Raw genomic sequence first — 23,989 nt, forward strand, 5'->3', positions numbered from 1 at the left:
AGAAAGAAAAAGAGAGAGAGTGGGTGTGTGCGTGTCGTGTTGTTAAACCAATAAATAAAATTTAATTACAAATAGCATAAACAATAAGAAATAGACAAGGCAGAAAAGAACGTTCTATTAATTATTTTTTCAAAATGAAACCAAAAATTAAAAAAATGAACAGTAAAGAAAAATCATCGTTATTAGGAGTTAATGCGTCATGAAAAATGTATTATGCTCCAAAAACACCATAAAGTTGCTAAAAATTCGCATAACTTTTTCAGCGTGCCAGCTTGGCTTATTTTTTTGGTGTAATAAAACAAAGCCAACAAATTTTTTTTTCAATTAGCTATAAGTTGATATTAGTGTGGTTTTAAAAGTTAATCCCAAGAGTGTAGGGATTGCTGATGCATATGTGTACTAGGAATATTTTTTATTTTTTTATTTTTTCTGTAATTGATTATATTACATTTAAAATAAAATAATTTTTTTCAATTTTTTAATTTTCTCCTATTTAAAATCCCAATTTTAAACTTCGTAAAACTATTTAAATAAACGGTTTGAAAATCCGAAGAATGAAACAGGATAATTTTGTTCCTTCAACTTCGTTATCTCGGTATAATAAGCTTATCATGGGATAAAAGATTTGAAATACGCGTGCGTGTGTGTGTTGTGTGGGTGTGTTTGTATTTGTGTGTGTGTGTGTGTTTGTATTTGTGTTTGTGTTGTGTGGGTGTGTTTGTATTTGTATTTGTGTGTATGTTTGTATTTGTGTGTGTGTGTATGTGCCATGTAACTCCAACTCCCTAGTTTGATTGGAATAATTACTATACGCAAACATTACTATCTACACATGAACGGAAAATAAACACTTTCAAAGTAGGAAACTCGATCCAAAATCAAATCAAGTAATTTTACTCTCATTCTTAGTACGCTCTTTAAATGAAAAATTTTCAAACTGTGCCAAAAAACAAATGTCTTGAACATCAACAAACGGAGCTTACATATCTGAAAGAGTTTTTTGTCAGTCAGAGTTTTAATTTATGATATAAATTAAATTTACTGTCATCAAGAAACTAAATGCTTGTATGTGTATGTTGTCGAACGACTCGCGAATATAATGTCTACAATTAGATATATGTCAGTATATATTGCAAATGACAGATTAAAATAGTTATCATTAATGTGAGATTTATAAATGTGAAATGTTCTGCACTATCTAGCTATTACTATCAATGAGATAAATTATTTATCTCTCAAAGGAAATGATTTTTATTTCAACGTGATTATGGCTTACTTGTTGAATACAACACGCACATCCATCCACACGCACGCACACTTTCATTACTTTTTTCTATTTATTCATTTATTCAAAACTAACCACATCAATAAATTCAATATGTTTAAATGAACATTGATTGATTTGAGGTTGGTAGCTAATAGAAAGACTAAACACGACATAAGTTTTGTTTAGTCACATCTGTTCAGTTCTTCAATTGAGGATAACTTAACTCCTTACTTCCACGAAAATAGTTACTAATTATTGGGAAAGAGATAAAAAAAATAGAGAGATAGTAAAACAGCAGAAAATCGAACGAAATTTGAAATATATATCTTCAAAACGACGATAGATGCCACTCTTATCAGAATATTCCTCGTAGATAGATTTTATCAAGGTGTGCACCGTGCAGTCTATACTAGATGTGAGTGGGAATCGAAATTTGTTCCCAATTCCGTCCCATTTTTGTTTGTCATTCCCGATTCCCTCTTGAATTCTCATTTATGACAACGTTCTCGAAAATTCCCTTTCCCTACTTTTTAAACTCATTCCCGCGTCTTCCCTCCCGCTCCCTCTCATTCCATTTTTTCCCATTTTTGAACGCGAAGAACTAGTTTTTTTAAATCAAAATTTATGAACATGTTTTTAGCTTCAAACAAAATGAAAACCCCAAAACTCTAAAAAAATATATTAAAACAACAATAATAATTTACAATTAAAACGATTAAAAACAATTTTATAGATGTTTTTGGACATATACACTACAATGTGAATCTCTGTGTCGACTAGAGCCCTGCGCGGTTTGTGGTTGTCGCGATTTAAACCGCAAAAACCGCACCGCAACTGCGGTTTTTTACGGTTGCGGTGCAAAATCATGCGGTTTTACACGGTTGCGGTTTTGAAATATGCGGTTTTTCCGCGGCGCGGTTTTTTTTATCAAAACCGCGGTGAATATAGCGTTAACAAAATAGCGTTAAATATTTTTGTTCGTCCATAACATTTTAAAAATTGCATTATCATTGTAATAATTTTATATATTAAAATCTTAATATCTTTGGAAGCCGTTGAAGCAACCATTTTCTTTTTCCTGTTACTTTGAAAGAAGTAGTTATTTTATTTACGGCGTGGTTAATTATCAATTATTTCATAAAAATGTCCGAGGTAAAAAATGTTGATCCACAGGTAGATGTAATTGATAAAGAAAGGGTAGGATCATCTCTCAATTACACACTGCAAAAGAGACGGTCCAGTTTAAATCCATACAAAATTGACAAACGTTATTTATTAAGAAGAGTAACAGTGATTTGGATGTAGATAGTTGTGATTTATAATGTCAATAAAAACATTAATGTTGCTTTTCATTTCTTGCAGTGCGGTTGCGGTGCGGTAGCGGTTTTAAATGTTGCGGTTTTGTGCGGTTGCGGTTTTTGAAAATTCCAACCGCGCAGGGCTCTAGTGTCGACCACATGTTTGCATATATATATATATATATAATATATATATATATATATATATATAAAGTTTGTTTTTAGCTGTATTGCTTGCACATGGTTTTAGCAATTACCATGGACTACCATGGGTGTTAGGGTGTCCCGAAAAATTTTTTTTTAGAATTTCGCAATACAAGACCTCTTGAAAGTTGCCAATTTGATCATAAATTACGAAAATAATCATACAAATTAAATTAAATTGCATCTTCAGCGTTCTACCATATTTTAAAGTTTTGAAAAATGGCATTTTTGTGTTAATATTTTGTGCCGCTTAATTATAATTAAAATGTTATATATGTTCTTTGTTTTGTTTACATGTGATAACTTCACTTCACATTGTTTTAATTTGTATGCATTAGCGTTTTCCTGGTTGTTTTAAATTTTTCTAGTTTGAGTTAGCAAATTCACTAAAATTTCAGTTTCTGAAGACGTGATTTTAATTGTAAGCGAATTCTATTAAACTAATCTTATTATTTTGCTATAAAATTTTAAAATTAGAAATGTTTTATTTTCATCTTTCAGAAAATGAGTTCAATGCGTAGCGATACCATATGTGATATATTAGGTCCATATGATGAACTTAACGAACGGCAGCTACCAACCATAGGGGATGTCATTAAATTTATTTTATTTGTTAAGAATGACCAGAAACTAAAATTTAATGGCAAGGATCCATCCAATTTAAACATTTATTCAGTTGTATCTAAAAAAATTCAAAATATCTGGATAAAAGCTTCCATTCCAATCGTATCTAATGATCGAGTTTTACAACTCTTAAAATTTTATTTTGAAAAATATCTCACTTTGAAAAGATATCCCAAGAGCAAAAGACATGATAGTTTTGAAAAAAAACTGAAATGTTTTTCAGATTTATCAAAGAGGCTTTTTGATGTGGCTTCATGTAAATGTGTCTTATTTGAAGCATGTGTATGTTTGAAAAATAAAAAAGTTCCTGTTAACGAAAGACAATTTTTGATCGATCAAAGAAATGAGAGAAAAATGGCTATAGGTGGCATCGATAAACAGGAAACGGTCAGATTGAGGAAACGACAGGCAAGACAATTTGAACGTTCAGTGAAAGGAGTCAAAAAGTTTTGCTCAACACAAGGTTCTAATATTGTTTCAACAGCTTTGGATGAAGACGAGACGCATATCAATTTTTCCAAAACCAACCTGGCAACAGAAACACTTCTGACAAACCTGTCATTTACAAATACACCAACAACAACATTCGCTAATCGAAATTTACTGCAGTTACCAACATTGGCAAAAGTTTGTGATAGATATCGATTGTCTATACGATCTGCTGCTGCTGTTGCTTCTGCCGTTTTAGTTGACGTAGGTCTGGTTTCAGATGAAGACTCAACTCTAGTAATAGACAAAAATAAAGTACACAGAGCTGTATCAAAGGCCAGAAAAAATATATTTCAAAATATTAGCGAAGTTTCACTAAACAGCATTTATTTTGATGGTCGAAAAGACAAAACGTTGGTGAATAAAAAAATAGGAGTCCGTTACCATCGCAAAGTGATTTTAGAAGAACATATTTCAATTTTATCAGAACCTAATTCTATTTTTTGGGACACACATCGCCATGTCGTGGAACCGCAAAATAAATCTTTACTTCAATCATAACTTTATTAAAAAATCGAAATTACAATTTAAATGACGTAATTTGCGTTGGATGTGATGGAACTGCAACTAATACCGGGTGGAAAGGTGGTGTAATTAAATACCTTGAAGAGTATTTGGATAGACCTTTACAAAGGTGTGTTTGTATGCTTCATGCTAACAAGCTACCTTTTCGTCATTTATTCTTGGCTTTAGATGGCTGCACTTCAGGTCCTAGAGAATATTCAGGGCCTATTGGAAAACAATTAGCTACTTGCGAAAATAAAACTACGTTGCTTTTTCAACCACTGACCGGTCATTTGCCTGATTTAACGAAAAATGTAGTTAATGAACTGAGTACAGATCAAAAATATCTCTATGAAATATGTCAAGCAGTATTAACTGGTTCCTGTAGTCCTGAGCTCGCAAACCGTCAACCTGGAAATCTATCTCATTCAAAATGGCTTACTTGTGCCAACCGTTTACTTAGACTATATGTAAGTACTCCTGATCCATCAGAAAGTTTGCAAATACTTGTCGAATATGTAGTTAAAGTATATGCTCCTATCTGGTTTTCAATTAAACAAAAAACATCTTTTAAAGATGGAGCTAAGCATATTTTTAATTTAATTTTATTCTCTCGATATTTACCAACAAATCTAAGAACAATTGTAGATTCTGTAATTGAGAGAAATGCTTTTTATGCACATCCAGAAAACCTTCTTGTTAGTATGTTATTTGACGACAGAGACTATATTCGGGAACTAGCATGTCGAAGAATAATAAAAGCTAGAAATACTGACACATCCAGAAAACCTTCTTGTTAGTATGTTATTTGACGACAGAGACTATATTCGGGAACTAGCATGTCGAAGAATAATAAAAGCTAGAAATACTGACAATGGTTTCAAACAGAGAATATTTAAAACACCGAAGCTTAACTTCTCTGCTAAAGATTATACTGAAATTATTTCGTGGCAGGAGTGTCAAATTACACTACCACCTGTGCTTCGGGATGTTACTAATGACGAACTCAAAAAGATGGCAAAAGATGGAAACCTTAAAATTGTTGATTTTCCTTGCCACACACAATCAGTAGAGAGATGTGTTAAACTGGTAACAGAAGCATCACAGAGTGTGACTAATGTTAATTCGAGAGATGGTTTCGTAAGAACCACGTTACAAAGTCGAGCTGAATTTCCAATTTTCAGACATAAAAATAAATTCAAATTTTAAATATATTTTATACTTGAATATAAACCGTCTGTTGTTTAATCTTGTTTAAATGTGTTTTGTTTTATAAATAGTATTTAAAAATCTATTATAAATGCATAAAATTTCGCAACTTTTGATACCTCTTGTTATAATGTGTCTTAAAAAAATTTTTTTTTCATACATCGACGGGACACCCACAATTTTCGTTTCCATGCTCACCTCTAGTCTACACGTTCGTTATGAAACCTGTAATGCGATTCAAGTACTTTCTTACTATGAAGAGAATTTTTTTACGATCAAACCCAGGCATGGCAGCACAAAACCAGGTTTATTTATTTGATTATTATTATTATTATTATATCTAATTACTCTCAACCGCCATTATAATGAAGTTTAATAAAAGATGACGATGTTTGAACTCGAAATTGGAATTTTTTTTTAATGATAAGATTGAGAAATTATTTTAAATCAAAAATTTCAATGAAAATATCTGAGCTTCGTTGATGGCACGACAAATAAGACAACGCATTTTAAAATATAGAGCAGTGAAATGAGCCCATTAAAATTTTCTCAAGTAAAACAAAAGTCATCTGCAAAGTTAGTGAAATGAACCCATAAAAAATTTCCCACGTAAAACTAAAATAATCTCCACTGGAAGGACGATCAATTTTGAACATTTCTTAAAAATAATAGATAAAAAACATGTAGAACTTTATGAGGAAGTGCTTGATGGGCTGATTATAGGCTGACTGTAGGTAGTTGGTTGAATTAGATATCTCTCTAATATTTCACCTTAGTATTCATCAGAAAAATTTTTGTTGTTTCTTACAACTCTATTTTGAAATTAACCATGAAAGATTTTGTTAAATTTTGAAATATAAAACTTTAAATCAGTCAGCCAGCCAGTCAGTCAACCAACCAACCAACCAATCAATCAACCAATCAATCAATCACCCATTTTGTTTGTGAATTTTATGAATTTTGTAAACAGAATAGTCTTGAGAATCGCCATGAACTTCGTAAGCGATGGAGAAGGAGGAAGAGACTTCTAGAGAAAAGGGCCAGAAAAAGCAAACGCAAATTTAGCGAGAGTGCTCAAGACGAGTTAAGAAGAAGTGAGAACAAGAAGACGATGGTAAACTGGGTCGTTTAGGCTTAATTGATATAGATATATAACCTGATAAACTTTGATTACCATTTTAAAAAAAAACAATTTTAAACGGTCAAATTATTTGTACCACAAATTTTTATTTATTTATTTAATAATTTTATTATTCAAAATTATCAAAAATATTTTCAATTTCGAATAAAATTCAATTTTAAAAACTCTAATTATTGCAAAACTATCTTTAAATAATAATAAAATTTCTTTCAAATATTGCGCTCCAAGTTTTCAGCTGCGATGAGAAAACCATTTATCGGCGTCCTTTTAATGAATTTTTTTATGTGTATTTAATGATCAATAGTTATGAAAAACAAGCGGACAAACAATAAATGAAACAATATCAAATATATATTTGGGCTGCTATAATAAAATAAAATCCTTACATGAAATAAAATTGTCGAGAAGAATGAAAATTGGTAACGGGTGTGGCAACCGGTTCTGGAGTCAAGAAACGATTAATTTTTTTATGTCTTCTAATAATTTGAAATGAATCAATTTTAATGAAATGTTTTTTACAATTAATTCCTAATTAACTTCCAAATGTTTCAACATGCACACCCATTGTTATAGCATCTTACAGATTGGGAGGTTTCGTCAAATTTGTATTCGAACCCGGTTATTGAGACAAAGAACAAGACGTCTTTAACAAATACACCATTACGTCGTTTTTGAGATTCAACGATTACTTTAACTTTATTAATGTTAGTTTTTTGACTGAATTTTCCAGCTGATTGTTGGGACGGGGTTAGGACGGATATCTTAACTTTTTATCAAATTTCAGCCATTTTAATTGAACCCGTGCAATTTGTCTTTTAAGTTAAAACGAAATTGAAACTCCCTGATGACCATGGTTCTGATATGAACCACCTGATGAACTGTACATTTAAACCCCAAGTATGCCCCAAGTATCTTACTTTGCTAAAAAATTATAATTAATTTTAGATTATTACTTTAACAAATTTAAAAAAAATTTAAATTATTAAATCTAGGTGTTTTTTTTTGTTTGTTTGTTCTTATATAAAGGATGCGATAGAGGCATTATTGATATTATTGTTATTTAACTGTACAGTTATAATAAAAAAAATTTTTAGCAAATTTAAAATTTATCCAATTGAAATAATCATGTCATTATTAAAAATAATTTAAAATAAATCAAATAAACAATCTCCAATAAAAATCATCCATGGTTTAAACTAATTCAAGAAATATTTTCATTCAATTTTATAAGTTTTTTTAACAAAACTTAAACGAATTTAAACAGCATTTCAAATAATGTCATTTAAACTTGGAGTTTTCTTAGACTCCTAGATGCTTTAGTTCCCTGTACATTTGATGGGCGGCACACATAGTACAACAGCCCATGCACATTATATCGTTGAAGATACTTCCCTGATTTTTATTTAAACAGTTACAATATTTTAATTTAATTCACTTTAAATGTATTTTATTTTGTCAAAACTATTTACAGGCATTTTTATTTTAAATTGAATAAAAATGAAAAAAAATGTAAATGAATTTTTAATTCGTCACACAAATCCGATCAGTAGTTTATATTTTTTTTATTAAAATATTTTTTTGAATAAAACAAATAAAAATAAAAATGACAATAAAAAATAGAATGGTATAACTTCGTAATTTGGAAGAAACAGGCAAGTAATATAAAATAAAAGCGCACGTCTACCTTGATGCCGTATTGAGTTCTTAGTTTGGTCCTCATGGCCGTCAGGAAGCCATAACAACAGCAGGGACCCAGCACGCATTCGTCCATTTTGGAGGCCAGTGTGCACGTGAAGCAAAGGAAACACCAGTAACAATAGCAGCCTTAAGTAATTCAAATAGAAATAAAATTTTATTTTATTCTAAAAAAAATTACAGAACAACAAACGTATTATATTTGAAAAAAAACCTCACAACAAACGCAACACTATAGGAACAAGTAATCGTCTAAAACAAATATGACAAATATTGTAAGTGGACAAAAAATTAATTATGTACAACCAGTGGCGGGCCTTGGAAGTGGGGCCAAAAACTCTGTTTTTGCAAAGAAAAAAGTTCGCCAACCGAATTTTGGGCAACACGACAACAAATCTTAGAGCTCTAGTCGAAATGTCAAAAAATATTTAAACATCTTCAAAGTTTTGGCCCCCCCCCGTCAAAGTTATCTAGATCCGCCACTGTGTTCTGCAGGAGTGGAACTCACATCCGGCCATATCCTGACAGCAGCCGCAGATTCCCGACGACCAGGGTTTAATATTTTGTATCTGCCCTGCTAACTGCGGCTGACTGGTCACCACATTCTGTCCCTGGTACTGCATGTTGTAGTTCGGATTCATTTTTTTTTTGAATTTATATTCTTTAATTTAAATTTTTCTTGTAAAAACTTTTGCTTGAAATATAAATTATTATCCTGGCAGGAAGAGCGCTTCCTCTGTTAATTTTTAACTTTGTGTAACTATATTAATAAATGTTTGTTTGCATGTATGTATATATATATATATATATATATTGTGTGTGTGTATATATATATATATATATATTCATATATACAAACTGTGTCTGTGTATATGTATGTACGTGCGTACGCATGTACGTATGTATGTATGTATGTATGTATGTATGTATGTATGTATGTATGTATGTATGTATGTATGTATGTATGTATGTATGTATGTATGTATGTATGTATGTATGTATGTATGTATGTATGTATGTATGTATGTATGTATGTATGTATGTATGTATGTATGTATGTATGTATGTATGTATGTATGTATGTATGTATGTATGTATGTATGTATGTATGTATGTATGTATGTATGTATGTATGTATGTATGTATGTATGTATGTATGTATGTATGTATGTATGTATGTATGTTAAAACCAAATCAGCGATGAGTGACACTAAACAGTCAAACATCTGAAAAAATCGGTTAACAATTGATATCTCGTTATTCGCTCACGTCGGCGTTTAATTGAACATTTTCGGTAACACAGACGCGCAAAAACCTTTGCAGCAAACAAGATATATGATTCATGGCGAAAAATAGCTCTCTGCTGTCGCCATACCTGCCACTTATCATTTTGCAAATCTTTTTAAAAAATATTGAAGTGTTGTTGTCCATCGGATCTCAACCAACCGCAGCTCGCGTCGCTTGACGCGGCCAGCAGACGAGCCGAAGTTGCATCGTCGGGACTAGAGGACAACAAAAACTGAAAAGTTGTTTTGTATGCCTCTTCCAGCAACCGAGCTTGAAAATGTTTTGCTCGGTTGGGTGATGCTGGTAGGGTACCAAGATTCGTGAAAGATTGCCGGAGCAGGGCAGACTGCAGGTCGAGCGTGGCAGCGGCAGATGATTTGTAAACAATAGGTGCCAGCTGGACTACGCTTAACAACCCCAGTCCCCCAAACCGAACCGGCAACTGGGCCTGAGACCAGCCCCTGTCTGTCAACTCAACATTGCATAGGGCTGACAAAGCTGACCTCAGGGCGCCATCGAATCCGCCCAAAATGGATGCATCAACCGAGAAGGATGTACGAAGGAAATACATCAATCTAGGCAAACTAAGGGCGTTGCGGACGATGGTCAGCGCGTCGTGGACCGGAAGATGAGACACTCGGTCGAGGGCGAATTTCAGCTCTGCGAGTTTTTTATTAAAAAAAGTGTTTTGAAACTCACCCTCCATCAATGGGGTGCCCAAGAAGCTCAATGATGCCTCAGACACTAAGGGCACTTCCGCCAGTGTCTGTGGCATTTCAAAAGAGTCGTTTGCGTACAATTCGCATTTTTTACTATTAAGCTCAAGCCCAATGATGGAGGCCTTGTCTTTAGACAGGAATCAGTAGCTAAAATTGCACCCTCGGCGGCCAAACTGATATCGTCCAGGTAGCCGCAAACGAATTTTGAAAGAGATTTTTCCAACACCGGGTGTAGGGTCAGAGCAAACAACATCGGCCCCAAAGGGTCACCCTGTTGCACCCCCTCGGACGATTCCATCACCCAGGTGTTATAACCAAGAGAAGAGATTCGGCCATATGCGGAGTGGCAGTAATTGTAAATTTGGGGACAGAGCCGTTTGACTGCCTCCAGCATCGAATCTCTCCTCAGGGTATTAAAGGCATTCCTGAAGTCAATTTTTAAAAAACCCCATTTATCGGGTAAGTCCAGAACCAATTTACGGGCCGCATGTACGGCCGCCTCTGCTCCTCCTTTCACCCCAACGCCCAGTTGAATTGGGTAAAGTTTCGCCTTGGTTTCTTCCAACACCAAGATCAGAGCACATTTGCTGGCCAACCTTCTCCAAAAGTTATAACCCAATGATGTATGTATGTATGTATGTATGTATGTATGTATGTATGTATGTATGTATGTATGTATGTATGTATGTATGTATGTATGTATGTATGTATGTATGTATGTATGTATGTATGTATGTATGTATGTATGTATGTATGTATGTATGTATGTATGTATGTATGTATGTATGTATGTATGTATGTATGTATGTATGTATGTATGTATGTATGTATGTATGTATGTATGTATGTATGTATGTATGTATGTATGTATGTATGTATGTATGTATGTATGTATATGAATAGATGTATGTGCAAATGTATGGTTAAAAGTATGCTAAATAACATGTACCTGACACACAGCTGAAACATGAGAATTACAGCCAGTCAGTCAACCACGAAAGATTGCGTTTTGCTGAAGTTCCTCCTGTAGTTCTGAACAATGAAAGCTTGTGAGTATTGAATAGATTGAATGAAGTTAGCTGAAGGAAATATTCAACGTGCCAAATCAATTGTTCGTTAATCTCAATTACTTTTATGAGTGCAAATTAAATTTATTCTAAATGAATTTGTATTCTTTCTGCTTGTGCAAACATCATTGGCTACATATAGACTTTAAAGAAATACATTGAAGAAAAGGCTGAAAAAAAATAAATTGATATGTAATACAAAAGTTTATGAAACAGCTTACAAAATTACAAAAACTATTGTGTGAATAAAAATAGTAAACAAATTCGGAAACACGAAATCTTAATAACATGGCTATTCTTGGGCGACGTGATGGCTCAATGGTTAAAGGCGCCTGGTCGTGCTATTGCAATGACTGGGTTCGAATACAAAGAGATCCCCGCCTGTCATATGCAATGTGTATGATGCGTGGTTTGCACGCGTATTCATGTACGCCGTGTGTGTTTGTTGTTGAAACCTCTGAAGCTAACGCAAAAGAGAGAGAGTAACCTTTAACCTTCTTTCAAGAACAATCAAATGAGTTTTAACGCTGAACATAATTTGAATGTAAAACGTCTTACACTTTCAAATAGAGAAAAGTAACTGAGAGTTATTAAAATAAGAAATAGAATTAGTAATTATAAATTAATTAAATTGATTTATTGATTAATTAATTACTAATTAGTTATATAATGTGACGAGAATCCGAATTAATTCAACCTGATGAAAGTTATTGAATTATTCAGATGTATGTGCACTTGACACTTTCAACATATACTAATTTTACTTCAGATTTTTATACATACTTACCTCAATACTGTTGCAATTTATGAAACGTGTTTTAACAGCTTTAAGACTATCACTATACTACAACAACAACTACTACACTACTACTACTACTACTACTACTACTACTACTACTACTACTACTACTACTACTACTACTACTATTACTACTACTACTATTACTACTACTACTACTACTACTACTACTACTACTACTACTACTACTACTACTACTACCGCAACTACTACTAACTAGTAACTAGTAATCGTAGTAGTAGTGGCGGATCTATTATGCTATGCTTTAGCTCATCACACCTAATTTTTCATTTTCGGTCGATTTTTCACCTAAAAATTGCGTTTTCTTGTCTAAAAACTATATATTAAAAAGTATCAGTGCATTATTTTCTACTTTGACTAATTTCTTGATAAGTTTTTAAATATTTCGTACCGTATTTTTGTTATATTTTTTAACTTGTTTATATAAAAACAAAGTTTTTAATTACTCTTCTATTCATTTTTTTTTCCAGAAAAAGCTTTTTTCGGTAATCCTTTACAATTTTTAGTTATTTATGTCGTCTAAACCTGGTTGTATCTTATATTAATATCTATATCTGTGTGTTTCTAATTACATTCATACATGTGTGTGTGTGTGTGTGTGTGTGTGTGTGTGTGTGTGTGTGTGTGTGTGTGTGTGTGTGTGTGTGGGCAATCTTTGGGTTAATGGGTTTTGTTAATGCACTTTTTAAGATATAGCAATGAAATGTGTGAGTGTGTGAGAGAAGAATTAAATTTTATAGCTGAAGACTTTAAAGAATAGTTTAATTTTTAAAAATATCTCTAACATCATTAATATCCAAAATTAGGGCAAGTCACATTTAAGACGTTGGAACGTCTGAAATGTCCAACAAACAATTAAAACATATTAAAACGACTTTGAAATTTTAACTAGCAGATATTTTATGTTTGTTTTTCATAAACGTTCAATGCTTTAACCGAAGTAAAATTGTTACAAAATTTCTTCTCCAGTCAAATGATGGCGGATTGATGTTGATGTCATACAAGATGTCCTCAGTAGAGATTGAGTGACCTGACCTCCCTGTACATCTGACTGACCGCACATGGGGCACAACATGAAACAACCATTATATCGCAGCATATCGAACCCTTTCAACGTTTTCATTCAATTTTGAATTTTGTTGCTAATGTTACTACTATTACATTCAAAATTGTAGTTCAATTTCTAATGTTAGCTTACCCTGATTCCCAGTTGACCTCTCAACTTGGACCTCATAGCGGGCACGAACCCCGGTATGCACAACGGACCAAGTGCACACTCGTTTTTTTTGCTGGCTGCAGAGCAGGTGAAACATGAGTAGCAAAAGATGCAGTAAAAAACTGAATGAAATGTATCGATTGAAGTCGGAAATTGCTAAATATAATTTTTTTAATTTAAATTAAAAAATGTTCTCATAAATTTAAAATAATTAAACAAAAGTTAGTTACTGACGTGCTTGAAACCTTTAACAAACAAACAAACAAACAAACAAACAAACAAACAAACAAACAAACAAACAAACAAACAAACAAACAAACAAACAAACAAACAAACAAACAAACAAACAAACAAACAAACAAACAAACAAACAAACAAACAAACAAACAAACAAACAAACAAACAAACAAACAAACAAACAAACAAACAAACAAATGAACAAACAAACAAACAAACAAAAGATAAATGATTTCATCTATAAATTTAATAAATCTCTTTTCTAGGCCTTCCACTAACATGCCTCACAGTCCGTACAACAGCCACACAATCCGTTCGACCAGTCACGAACATTTTGTGGCTGTCCAACCCTCTGAGTGCCAGCCTCACCACCGCCATCACCTGACTGGTTGTCTGCCAGGATGACGTTCGTTGTTTGCTGGGGGCTGAAATGACCCCTGGCTGCATCATTACGGGGGGTGGCATCATTACGGGGGGTGGCAAAATTTCAAGTGGCAAAGACTTTGTATGTGTAGTTGAGTTTGGATAAAAAAATCAGTCGAATCAGCAAAATTATCCCGGTAGCAACAGGAACACAATTCTACAACGATTGAATATTTTATTTTTTCACCTCTCTTGTTTGGAAATCATTGAGACATAAATAAGCACAACTTAAAATAAGTTCAACTCCTATAAACTAATGATAAAGTAAACGAACGAGAATATTGTATTTGAATAAATTTTAAAATTGGTCTACGGTACAAACAAATTGTACATTATTGGATGTGATAGTTGCTTAACAATGCCTGTTAAATTATGATTATATTGGTAATGAATGTTCTTTCTAAATGGCTTCACATGAGTTCAAACATCATCTAAATGCTGCAACAATGAGTTACTAAACTGTTAATAATGGAACGAAGTGAAAAATCAAAGCTGTTATACATTGATTAGAATGAACCCACACATTTCAGAAGTAATTATCTAATGTGTGTTCATGGGCGTTTTAAAAATTTCTAAAAAAATATTAAAATTATACAGTTTATTCGGTGTTACTGAACCCAAGTATTCATAATTTTTGAATGTTAAAGTCATTCTAAATTGAATGATGGGTCAGTTTTCATAGCGATGTTCTATCTATCTACATATGTATTAGATTCCATTTTTAAACCTGTAATGAATAAAATTCGTATAATTTCATCATGACGATGATGATAATGATGACGATGATGATGCTTACGATTATGATGGCAACGATGATGATGATGATGATGCATAAGATTACAATGATGGTGATGATGACAACGACGACAATGATGATCAATCAAACAATCAATGGGTTTATAAAGCGCTATTTCCGCGATGTTCAACTACCCTCTTCAATGAATTTTGAAAACAGATGGGTCTGGAGGTTCGCTCTGAACTTTGTAAGTGATGGAGAAGTAGTCAGAGAAGGAGGTAGAGAGTTCCAGAGAAAAGGGCCAGAAAAAGCAAATGCAGATTTAGCAAAAAAGTGTTTAACACAAGTTAAGAAAAAGTGGAAACAAGAAATTTAGGTTCAATTAATATATCTGATAATTACTTAGGAAATAATTTAAATTGTGACATAGACATAAATGTGCAAATTTTAAAAATTATTCTATATTTTATAGGTAGCCAGTGCAAGAGAACAAGATATGGAGATATATGAGAAAAGAAAGGGGCACGAGCAACTAGACGAGCAGCAGAGTTAAAAGCTTTACTTAAAGGATAGAGTGTAGAATCAGAAAGACCATAGTAGAGCGAGTTACAATAATCAATTCTAGATAAGACTAACGAAGTAACAAGAAGGAGAAGAGTAGGATTGTCAAGAAATGGCAAAAGTTTTTTATTCTAAGCAGATGAAAGTAATGATGATGATGATAATGATGGCGATGATGATGACGGTGATAACGACGATGAGGATGTCATTTTTTAATGGAAACAATTTCAAAAAGTCAGCGCACTGTGAAGAGAAACTTTCTTTTAACAACATATCAAAGTTACCATTATTAGGCTAGTGTATGAATGTGCTTAACAGACGAGCCGCATAAAATTATCTAAACGGGATAGCTTAGCATTTTAAAAATTGACAATAACATTTTGTTATGAAGATGAATAACAATTTTGATGGCCTTTGATATTTAGAAGTATTGTCTCATTGTACTCTAAAATAAATTTTTAATTTAAAAACAATTAACTACGTGAAACTGCTGCTACTACTACTACTATACTACTACTACTACTACTACTACTACTACTACTACTACTACTGCTACTACTACTACTACCATTACTACAACAACAACAACAACAACTACTACTACTACTACTACTACCATTACAACAACAACAACAACTACTACTACTACTACTACTACTATACTACCATTACTACTACAACAACAACAACTACTACCACTACTAATAAGATCGTGGTCAATAACAAATCCCATTCGTGAAGTCCTTTTGTCACTTGTTGAATATCGCCAAATTTCAACTACTACAAAGTGTTGAAGATCGGGTTTTGTGGAGGTCGATGGTCGCCAATGTCCTGAAGTATAAGGCACGAAAAGAAGAAGACTTCTACTGCTGCTACTATTACTACTATTACTACTACTACTATTACTACTAATACTACTACCAACAATAATAATAATAGCAACAGTAGTAATAGCAGCAGCATTAGTAGCAATAGTTGTAGTAGTTTATTTGTATGTACGTCATTTCAATCCCCATTTAATACGGCACTAATAAATTTAATTATTGCTATCTTAAATGATATGGAATTTTTTTCCTTGGCTATATAAATAAATAAATATATATATATTGATGAAAATCACAGCATGTTCGGCGTTAGTTAACTTCCAATTTAACTTTTCGATTTTTTTAACGGTTGATCGAGAAGACTTTGGCGCTATGAAGAATCACATGAAAGAGAAACACAAAACTAAAATTACTAGACAAATCTTAGACCACAATGTTGAAATTTTACATTACAATAACAACCATTATAATTTACGACTAGCCGAATCAATACACATAGAACAAATACATCCGAAAATAAATATTCAACAAGGGCAATTGGAATTCTTCCCACTAATAAATTTAGAAACAGAGAAATCATCGACAATGAAAACACGTAAAAGTGTTATATTTAACGATAATGAAAACACGTTAAAGTGTTACATTTAACGATGTTAAAGATTGTAAAAATAAATTCACTTTAAACAAACAAGGAATCAATAAAAGTAGAGTAGAGGCACAGCTGATGGTAAAAAATCTTCAGCTAAAATTGCGTGTTTCCGTTATTTTGTTAACTTTTGACAACGGTTAAAATTTATGTGTAAAGTTTCAACTTGATAAATATTCATGTTACACGCATTGCAAATTAAAAATAATTTACACGACACACCACACTATAGCAACGTTTCTAATTCATTCGTGAGAATAATTGTACGCCTATAAACACTAGCTAGTGTTGTAGACAGTCTGAAGTAGAAATTTTAATTGAAACACTGCAAATAATTAGTTGATTCATTCACTCACCCACTCATTCATTCCTTCATTTATTCACGTGTGAGCCTTGTTTTGTTCTATATTTTTAATTCACAAGCCTGTCTTATATACTAACCATTCGAACATTCAGACATTAAACACATTCAGAGCTTCTGCAATTAAAGCTCTTCTAAAATCTAAAGGTGGGTAGGCACTTGATGAAGTTAGGCTGCTACATTTAATGCAAATTATTGCATGCTACTTGTACAGCTAAGCTTTCCACGCAGCATTATAAAGTGTCGTAATACTTAATGTAACGTTTTGTTGTAGGCATCCATTTTATTTATCAAATCGAATTTTACAATTGGAAGGGTTGAAATGATTCAGAGATCTAAAAAGAAAATACCGTCTTGCGACAGACCACCGATAGTGAAATAAATTCAATTTAGTTTAATTTGAATTTATTTTAATAAAGTTCAAAGTGAGTGTAAATAAACTTCTCATGCCAGAAACACAAAAACATTACAGCTTTTCAAAATCAGATTTGCGAGAAATGTTTCAATAGAGATTGTAGTTTTTTGACAATAACGTATCGCTCAGTATGTACGGTTCGCTAGATTTTTGGTTCTCATTTGACCGAATCAATAGTTAAATTTTTAAAATTTCGATTGATGTTATGTATGACTTGACTTTTAAGACTCCTCTCTCTCTCTCTCTCTCTCTCTCTCTCATTTTATCTCTTTTCTTTTCTCTTTCTTTCTCTCTCCTTCTCTCCCTTTCTTTTTTTTCCAATTTAAATTATTCATATTTCTAAGTCTGCAGTTTCATATTTAGCATTATGCGTAGAAACAACTTGGAACAAAACTCTGGCGAATGACAATGAAATAAGTCTTTCAATGCGTTTCTAGGATTATTTCTGACAAATTATATTTATGTGCTAGACAAATTAATTATTAATAGTTGTTTTAATTATAAAAATTAAATTAGATTAAATGAAATTCGCTTTTAAAATTCTTCTTCCTTCCTCTGGATAGTAGAACAACACGGTGCAACAACACGCGCAACAGGACCGACATTAATTATTTACACAAACCCTTACCCCTTAGATCCGCCTCTGGGTATTTGACCATTTCAATAAACGGTGAAGATTTTTGGTTTCGTGTAAATTTTAAATTGGGATTAGCTTAGAGATTGTAACTTCAAATCGGTTTATCTGGTGCTGTTCGAGTATTTTAACATTTGATTGATCTGTAAGTTGACTTGTTGATGTCTTTACGTTTTTGATCTGCGGTTTTTTTAGAGCTTTCGAGTATTTTATATTTTAGTTTTGTATCTGATATACATTAATGACAGTCAGTGAAACCCCCTGGCAGAAAAATGCATCAACACTAACACACACACTAACACACACACACACACACACACACACACACACACACACGCATACATTTACATAAGCATTAACGTAACGTAAATTCTTTATACTGTACGTAATTCTCAATGTATAAAGATTTGTACATACTGTACTATTGTACAGTCCGAAGCATAAATGTACGCTTTCAAATGCAAATATATAAAACTTAATCTAATGTTAACAAACAGTATTATTATGGAACGGCAGTTTTGGTCTGAACTCAGGGCACAAGTGTTTCTAATAATTTCAATGAAATTAGCAAATTAGTCAAATAATAACGTATACAAGTTGTAAACATACGTACATTCAAACTGCATACACAACCCTTTACACGTAAGCGCATATATACGCATATAAACCCAAGTGTACAAGTCTGCTAATGTAGATTTTTCATCGTTGGTCAAATGTTTGTACAGCTTTGTACACACACATATACACACGTACACATGCACATATATGCACGTACACACACACACACGTACACACACAAGCACATTCATGGCATGGACCATACATGCATGTGTTACATACCGTTTGTATTGTAAATAGTTTTGTTGTAGGGTTTGAATTATGTTCATTTATGCTTGTATGCCACGCATGTTCCGTCCCGCTCTGTCCACAAGTAGGGCTCTCTTCTGATTCGGCTGACGTTGTCTAAATGAAAGAAGCTCGCATCTCTTTCGTTGCATACATTCAACTGGTTAGATAGAAAAAATCGTTCATTCTTATACAATTTGTTGTCCAGTTAACTTGTTGAATCAATTTCTACTTACCAACTGCAGGATTGCGTTATGGTTGGTTCATTTCTCCTTTCAATTTAATGGCCTACATTTTTAAACTTCACTTAGATTATTACATTAATGCGTACATACAAACATATATATATATATATATATATATATATATATATATATATATATATATAATATTGGAATTGTTATATATTGGAATTCTTCCTACCAATGAGTTTAGAAACAGAGGAATCATTGATAATGAAAACACGTAAAAGTGTTATACTAAACGGAGTTGAAGATTGTAAAACTAATTAAATGAACGATAAGTACTGTGATTTTCATCAATAATATATATGTATATATGTATGTATATATATATATATATATTTATTTATATATATATATATATATATATATATATATATATATTTATATATATATGTTGGTAATAGACCATAGAACGAACTACAAACATATTAACGCCAAACATTCGGTGGAATTTATAGAATATTGTAAAAATATATATATATATATAATTTACTACTTACTGATGATTATCAGTCCGCCAGGACAATTATTTCGCTGTATAATTAAACTTTGAAATGTGAAAATTCCCCACATACCTCGTGACACCTCATCACATAGTTGATGTATGTATGTATGAATCAAGTGTGATTTTTAACAAGTCACATCACCAGGCATCATCGAGATTCTGTTTGGGTTAGAGCGTGTTTCGGGTTAAAATTTGTTCGGATATCCTGAAGTAAGAATTTTAAAGTTGTTTTAAATGGGTTCTTAAAGTGATTAGCATTGGAACTACCAGCCAAACCAAACTAATATCAGACGTTAACCTAGTTAACTTGAAATATATTATAATATAATAATGTATATTTACCTGAACTGAACTGTTGTTTCTTAGCTTTATAAATTATAAACTGTTATTTATCCTAAAATTTGAAGTCATAGCTAGATTAATGATTAATACTACAAATATTTGTCATGTAAGAAGAATAATCTGCAGAAGCTGTTATTTATACTTGATAGTGTAAACATTGATGTTGGATAGGCTGGCTAATGGTGTAACTTGTAATGTAACATGCTTGCCTGATGATATTGTGCAGATTTATTTGACTTGTTTCTCAATCGGAAAGAATAAAATTTACTTATTTTACACAGTTTGTTTTTTGTTCAGGACAATTTTCTTTTTTTAAAATAATTAAATTGATTTGATAGGATCAATCAGTTGAGATGTCTCAAGCCCAGTATCCAGTGCTGAAGCAACCTGAACCGATGCCGTCGTCGGCACCCCCGTACGACCATTCATACGACCAGCCGGCATCTGTGTACCCCAACTACACCTACCCGGCCCTATCTCAGCCAGTAGCGATGCCAGGGGGGGCAGGACCCACAGCGCCAAACGTCGTCATCGTCAACCAGCAAACACCTTACGTTGTTCCACCGACTGGTCAACCGCAGAACATTCGAGATTGGAGCACTGGCATGTGCAGTTGCTGTGAAGATGTTACCGGCTGTTAGTTTGCCTCCTTAGTTTGTTCATTCATTCGTTCGTTCGTTCGTTTTATTTATATTTTTCACTGTTGCCTTAATCGAAAATTGAAACTTGAAATACGGGGTTGAAATTCGTACCTGAACATTTATCATTGTTAAATTGAGTTTTTTTCATTCACTTGGATTGACTAGATGAAACTCTTCTGTTCGGAACCTTTTAAATTTTGTCGACAACGCTAATTTTCAAATGTTAAATATTAAGAACATTTTTTAGATAAAAAAAATGTATAAGTCATACAACAGAAAAGCATTAACCAAACAAACAAACAAACAGACAGACAAACAAACAGACAGACAGACGGAAAACATACAAATAGGCATACATATACATACACACAACAAACCAGGTTTGTATTGTACGTTCTGCTTCCCGTGTTTCTCTTGTACGCTTGCCAGAAAGATGAATGAATGTTGTCTTGGGCCCTTGTGCTGTCCTGGTTTTCTGGTGGCCATGAGGTCAAAGATGAGGGGTCAACATGGAATCAGGGTTAGATTATTGAAAATTCCTTTCCTTATAGACTTCACTTGAATTTTTAATCCTACTTTGTCGACTTACGTACAGGGCAGCATATTTGATGATGTATGCGGGATGACTTTCTGCACTCCTTGCATGGCCCACCAGATGTACAGAGAGCTGGACAAGTGCAGGTATGCCTGATCCCTTGAGTCCATCCATTCCTCCTACTCATCCATCTTTGCTATTTTTTCCAAATGTGTGAGACAGGAGTGTCCGTTCAACTTTTTACTATTAGACTGTGCAATTTTCAGATTTTCATCAATTTTTGTATGCCTTGAATGTGGTTCCTTAAATAACGACAGTATTATTTTAATTAGAGTTGTTTGTAGGTCTTCATATTTTTATCGTTTAACGGTTACACATCTGAAACATGTATTTTGTAAGGACGTTCAATATTTTAAAGAAGATTTCATTTGCTTTTCTTATAAAATGCATTTATCGGAGTGAGAAGAAACATATTTCTTAGTCAATATATCGTAATTAGCTTTGTTATGTATGTGCTTTATTAACATCACTGAATATACTGTTGTCGTCAATGGAAGTTTGTACACAACTTGCTGCGAATTCTTTTAATTTTCACTTGTTTATCGTTGTATAATGTAAGATTGCGTTGTTGTTATTTATTGCAATGTTATGCACGTAAAAAAATGTCAAAAGTTTTAAACAATCTCTAACATCGTTAAACTCTTTCCATTTTGATGGTCATTGCTGATGTAACTTTGCTTCCAAATTGATAACTTTTATTGACGTACGTATATTACAGATTATTTGATGTAAAAAAAAGGTTCAACAGATTATACAGTGTTTTTTTTGTTTGAAATTAATTTAAAATTTAGCGGCTGAAAAATAATTTCTTAAAGCTTCACCATTTTTAAAGGGAAAATCATTGAGACGAAATTAAGCATCTTATGCAACCGCCCGTCAAGCGAAAATTAAATTTTTTTAATTTCATTTGCAGCTTAAACTAAAAAGACTGTCAAATCTATTGAATAAAATACATACGTTATATAGAACTTGGAACTTTATTTTTGATGATCGTAACCATCACAGCTTCTTTTTTCCTGAAAATGAAAAGCGAAACCAAAATTTTCTGGATTTTCTGGATATTCCCAAGATGTTCATTATCTTTTTTCATCTCAGAGCCAAAGTTCATCAAAACAGCAGAGCTAACGGTGTTGTTATACTGCACGTATGACTCATTAGGGGATGCACTCATTCGACAATTAACTGGGTTATTATTATTATTTATTATTATTTTTATTATTAATTATTATTATTTATTATCAGCGGTGTTATCATTTCTCACGTTGAAAATTTTTTTCTAATATAAACTGAATAGTTACTGAAAATTTTCTACAGCTAGAATTTTGAGAATTATATTAGCGAGAATATTATTGAAAATATATTGGTGGAACATAATCTTGGAATATACAGTTACCATTATACGTAAATGCAACAATATCAAGACCAGATGCCATATTTATAGTCCATCTGGTCATATGCCTCTTTATTCTTTGCGAAAGTTGGTTATTGCTTTGAAAAAGTTTTTGTTGATATTAGAATGTTTCTCTAAAATTCAGATGTTGTATGTTTTAGGTGAACGTCTGTATGTGCGTGTGTGTTTGTGTGTGTGTGCGTGTGTGTATGTGTACCGTGTGAATGTGCATGTGTGTGATGTGTAGCACTAATTACATTACGTCAGCATCTTTTTATAACATTATAACATAACATTCTAACATAACGTAGGGAGAATAATTTTTCTTATTATTTGTGTAAATATTTTTTTATTTAGATTCGACATTAATCCACGCCAATTTGAATGAAAAAACTGCATCAAACGAACAATCTAAAAAGAATTAACTGATCCTGATCTTAAATGAAGATGTACTCATCAGCAAATAATTTAACATTTCATATTGCAGTTTAATTTCGTAAAGTAATTTTTCTGAGTTTATCTACCACAATGAACAAACGCATGCATCAGAACTTCAATTTATAAAAAAAAGTAAAAAAAAGTAATAACACTTTTAATAGAAATAAAATTAGAAAATGTTTTTCAATTAGCAACGTGATGTAGAGTATGAAAACAAAAGCACTTGTGATATCAACTCGGAAACAAAACAATGCATAACATAATATATATTATATATATATATATATATATATATATGTGTGTGTGTGTGTGTATGTGTGTGTGTGTATGTGTATGTGTGTGTGTGTGTGTGTGTGTGTGTGTGTACATACAATGCACTACTTACATATATACTTATACGTGCTCATCATATAATGTTTCAGTATTGGTGCATTCCGGGAATATTTTCCAGCATCTGGGAGAAACAAGCGAACCTTCCAACCACAATGATATATTATATATATATATATATATAAATACATATATTACATCAAACAAACAGCAATGTACATTTACTTCATTTCTCTCGTTGTTTGTTTACCATCATTTCTTTTATTAAGTTCCAAATAGT

General features: G+C 32.5%; 4 protein-coding genes across 4 annotated transcripts; 2 read left to right on the plus strand and 2 right to left on the minus strand.

Annotated features, from left to right (window-relative positions):
- Positions 1 to 3,273: 3,273 nt before the first annotated feature.
- Positions 3,274 to 6,727, plus strand: HELRODRAFT_168981 (hypothetical protein; the record flags this gene model as incomplete). Its single annotated transcript, XM_009014821.1, has 4 exons — positions 3,274 to 4,235; positions 5,205 to 5,521; positions 5,800 to 5,900; positions 6,566 to 6,727. The coding sequence occupies 4 exons, from the start codon at positions 3,274 to 3,276 to the stop codon at positions 6,725 to 6,727; spliced, it is 1,542 nt and encodes a 513-aa protein (XP_009013069.1).
- Positions 6,728 to 7,525: 798 nt separating this feature from the next.
- Positions 7,526 to 9,072, minus strand: HELRODRAFT_168982 (hypothetical protein; the record flags this gene model as incomplete). The annotated part of the gene is made up of 3 exons (XM_009014822.1): positions 7,526 to 7,657; positions 8,421 to 8,560; positions 8,940 to 9,072. 3 exons carry the CDS (start codon positions 9,070 to 9,072, stop codon positions 7,526 to 7,528), a joined length of 405 nt encoding a protein of 134 aa, XP_009013070.1.
- Positions 9,073 to 13,113: 4,041 nt separating this feature from the next.
- Positions 13,114 to 18,402, minus strand: HELRODRAFT_168983 (hypothetical protein; the record flags this gene model as incomplete). Its single annotated transcript, XM_009014823.1, has 5 exons — positions 13,114 to 13,159; positions 13,355 to 13,431; positions 13,523 to 13,662; positions 14,057 to 14,218; positions 18,366 to 18,402. 5 exons carry the CDS (start codon positions 18,400 to 18,402, stop codon positions 13,114 to 13,116), a joined length of 462 nt encoding a protein of 153 aa, XP_009013071.1.
- Positions 18,399 to 22,442, plus strand: HELRODRAFT_190700 (hypothetical protein; the record flags this gene model as incomplete). The annotated part of the gene is made up of 6 exons (XM_009014824.1): positions 18,399 to 18,522; positions 19,432 to 19,480; positions 20,654 to 20,951; positions 21,337 to 21,476; positions 21,552 to 21,637; positions 22,367 to 22,442. The coding sequence occupies exons 2-6, from the start codon at positions 19,478 to 19,480 to the stop codon at positions 22,440 to 22,442; spliced, it is 603 nt and encodes a 200-aa protein (XP_009013072.1). The 5' UTR covers positions 18,399 to 18,522; positions 19,432 to 19,477.
- Between the last annotated feature and the right edge of the window lie 1,547 nt (positions 22,443 to 23,989).

The sequence above is a fragment of the Helobdella robusta genome, assembly GCF_000326865.2.
Source record: "Helobdella robusta unplaced genomic scaffold HELROscaffold_14, whole genome shotgun sequence".
NCBI lineage: Eukaryota > Metazoa > Annelida > Clitellata > Rhynchobdellida > Glossiphoniidae > Helobdella > Helobdella robusta.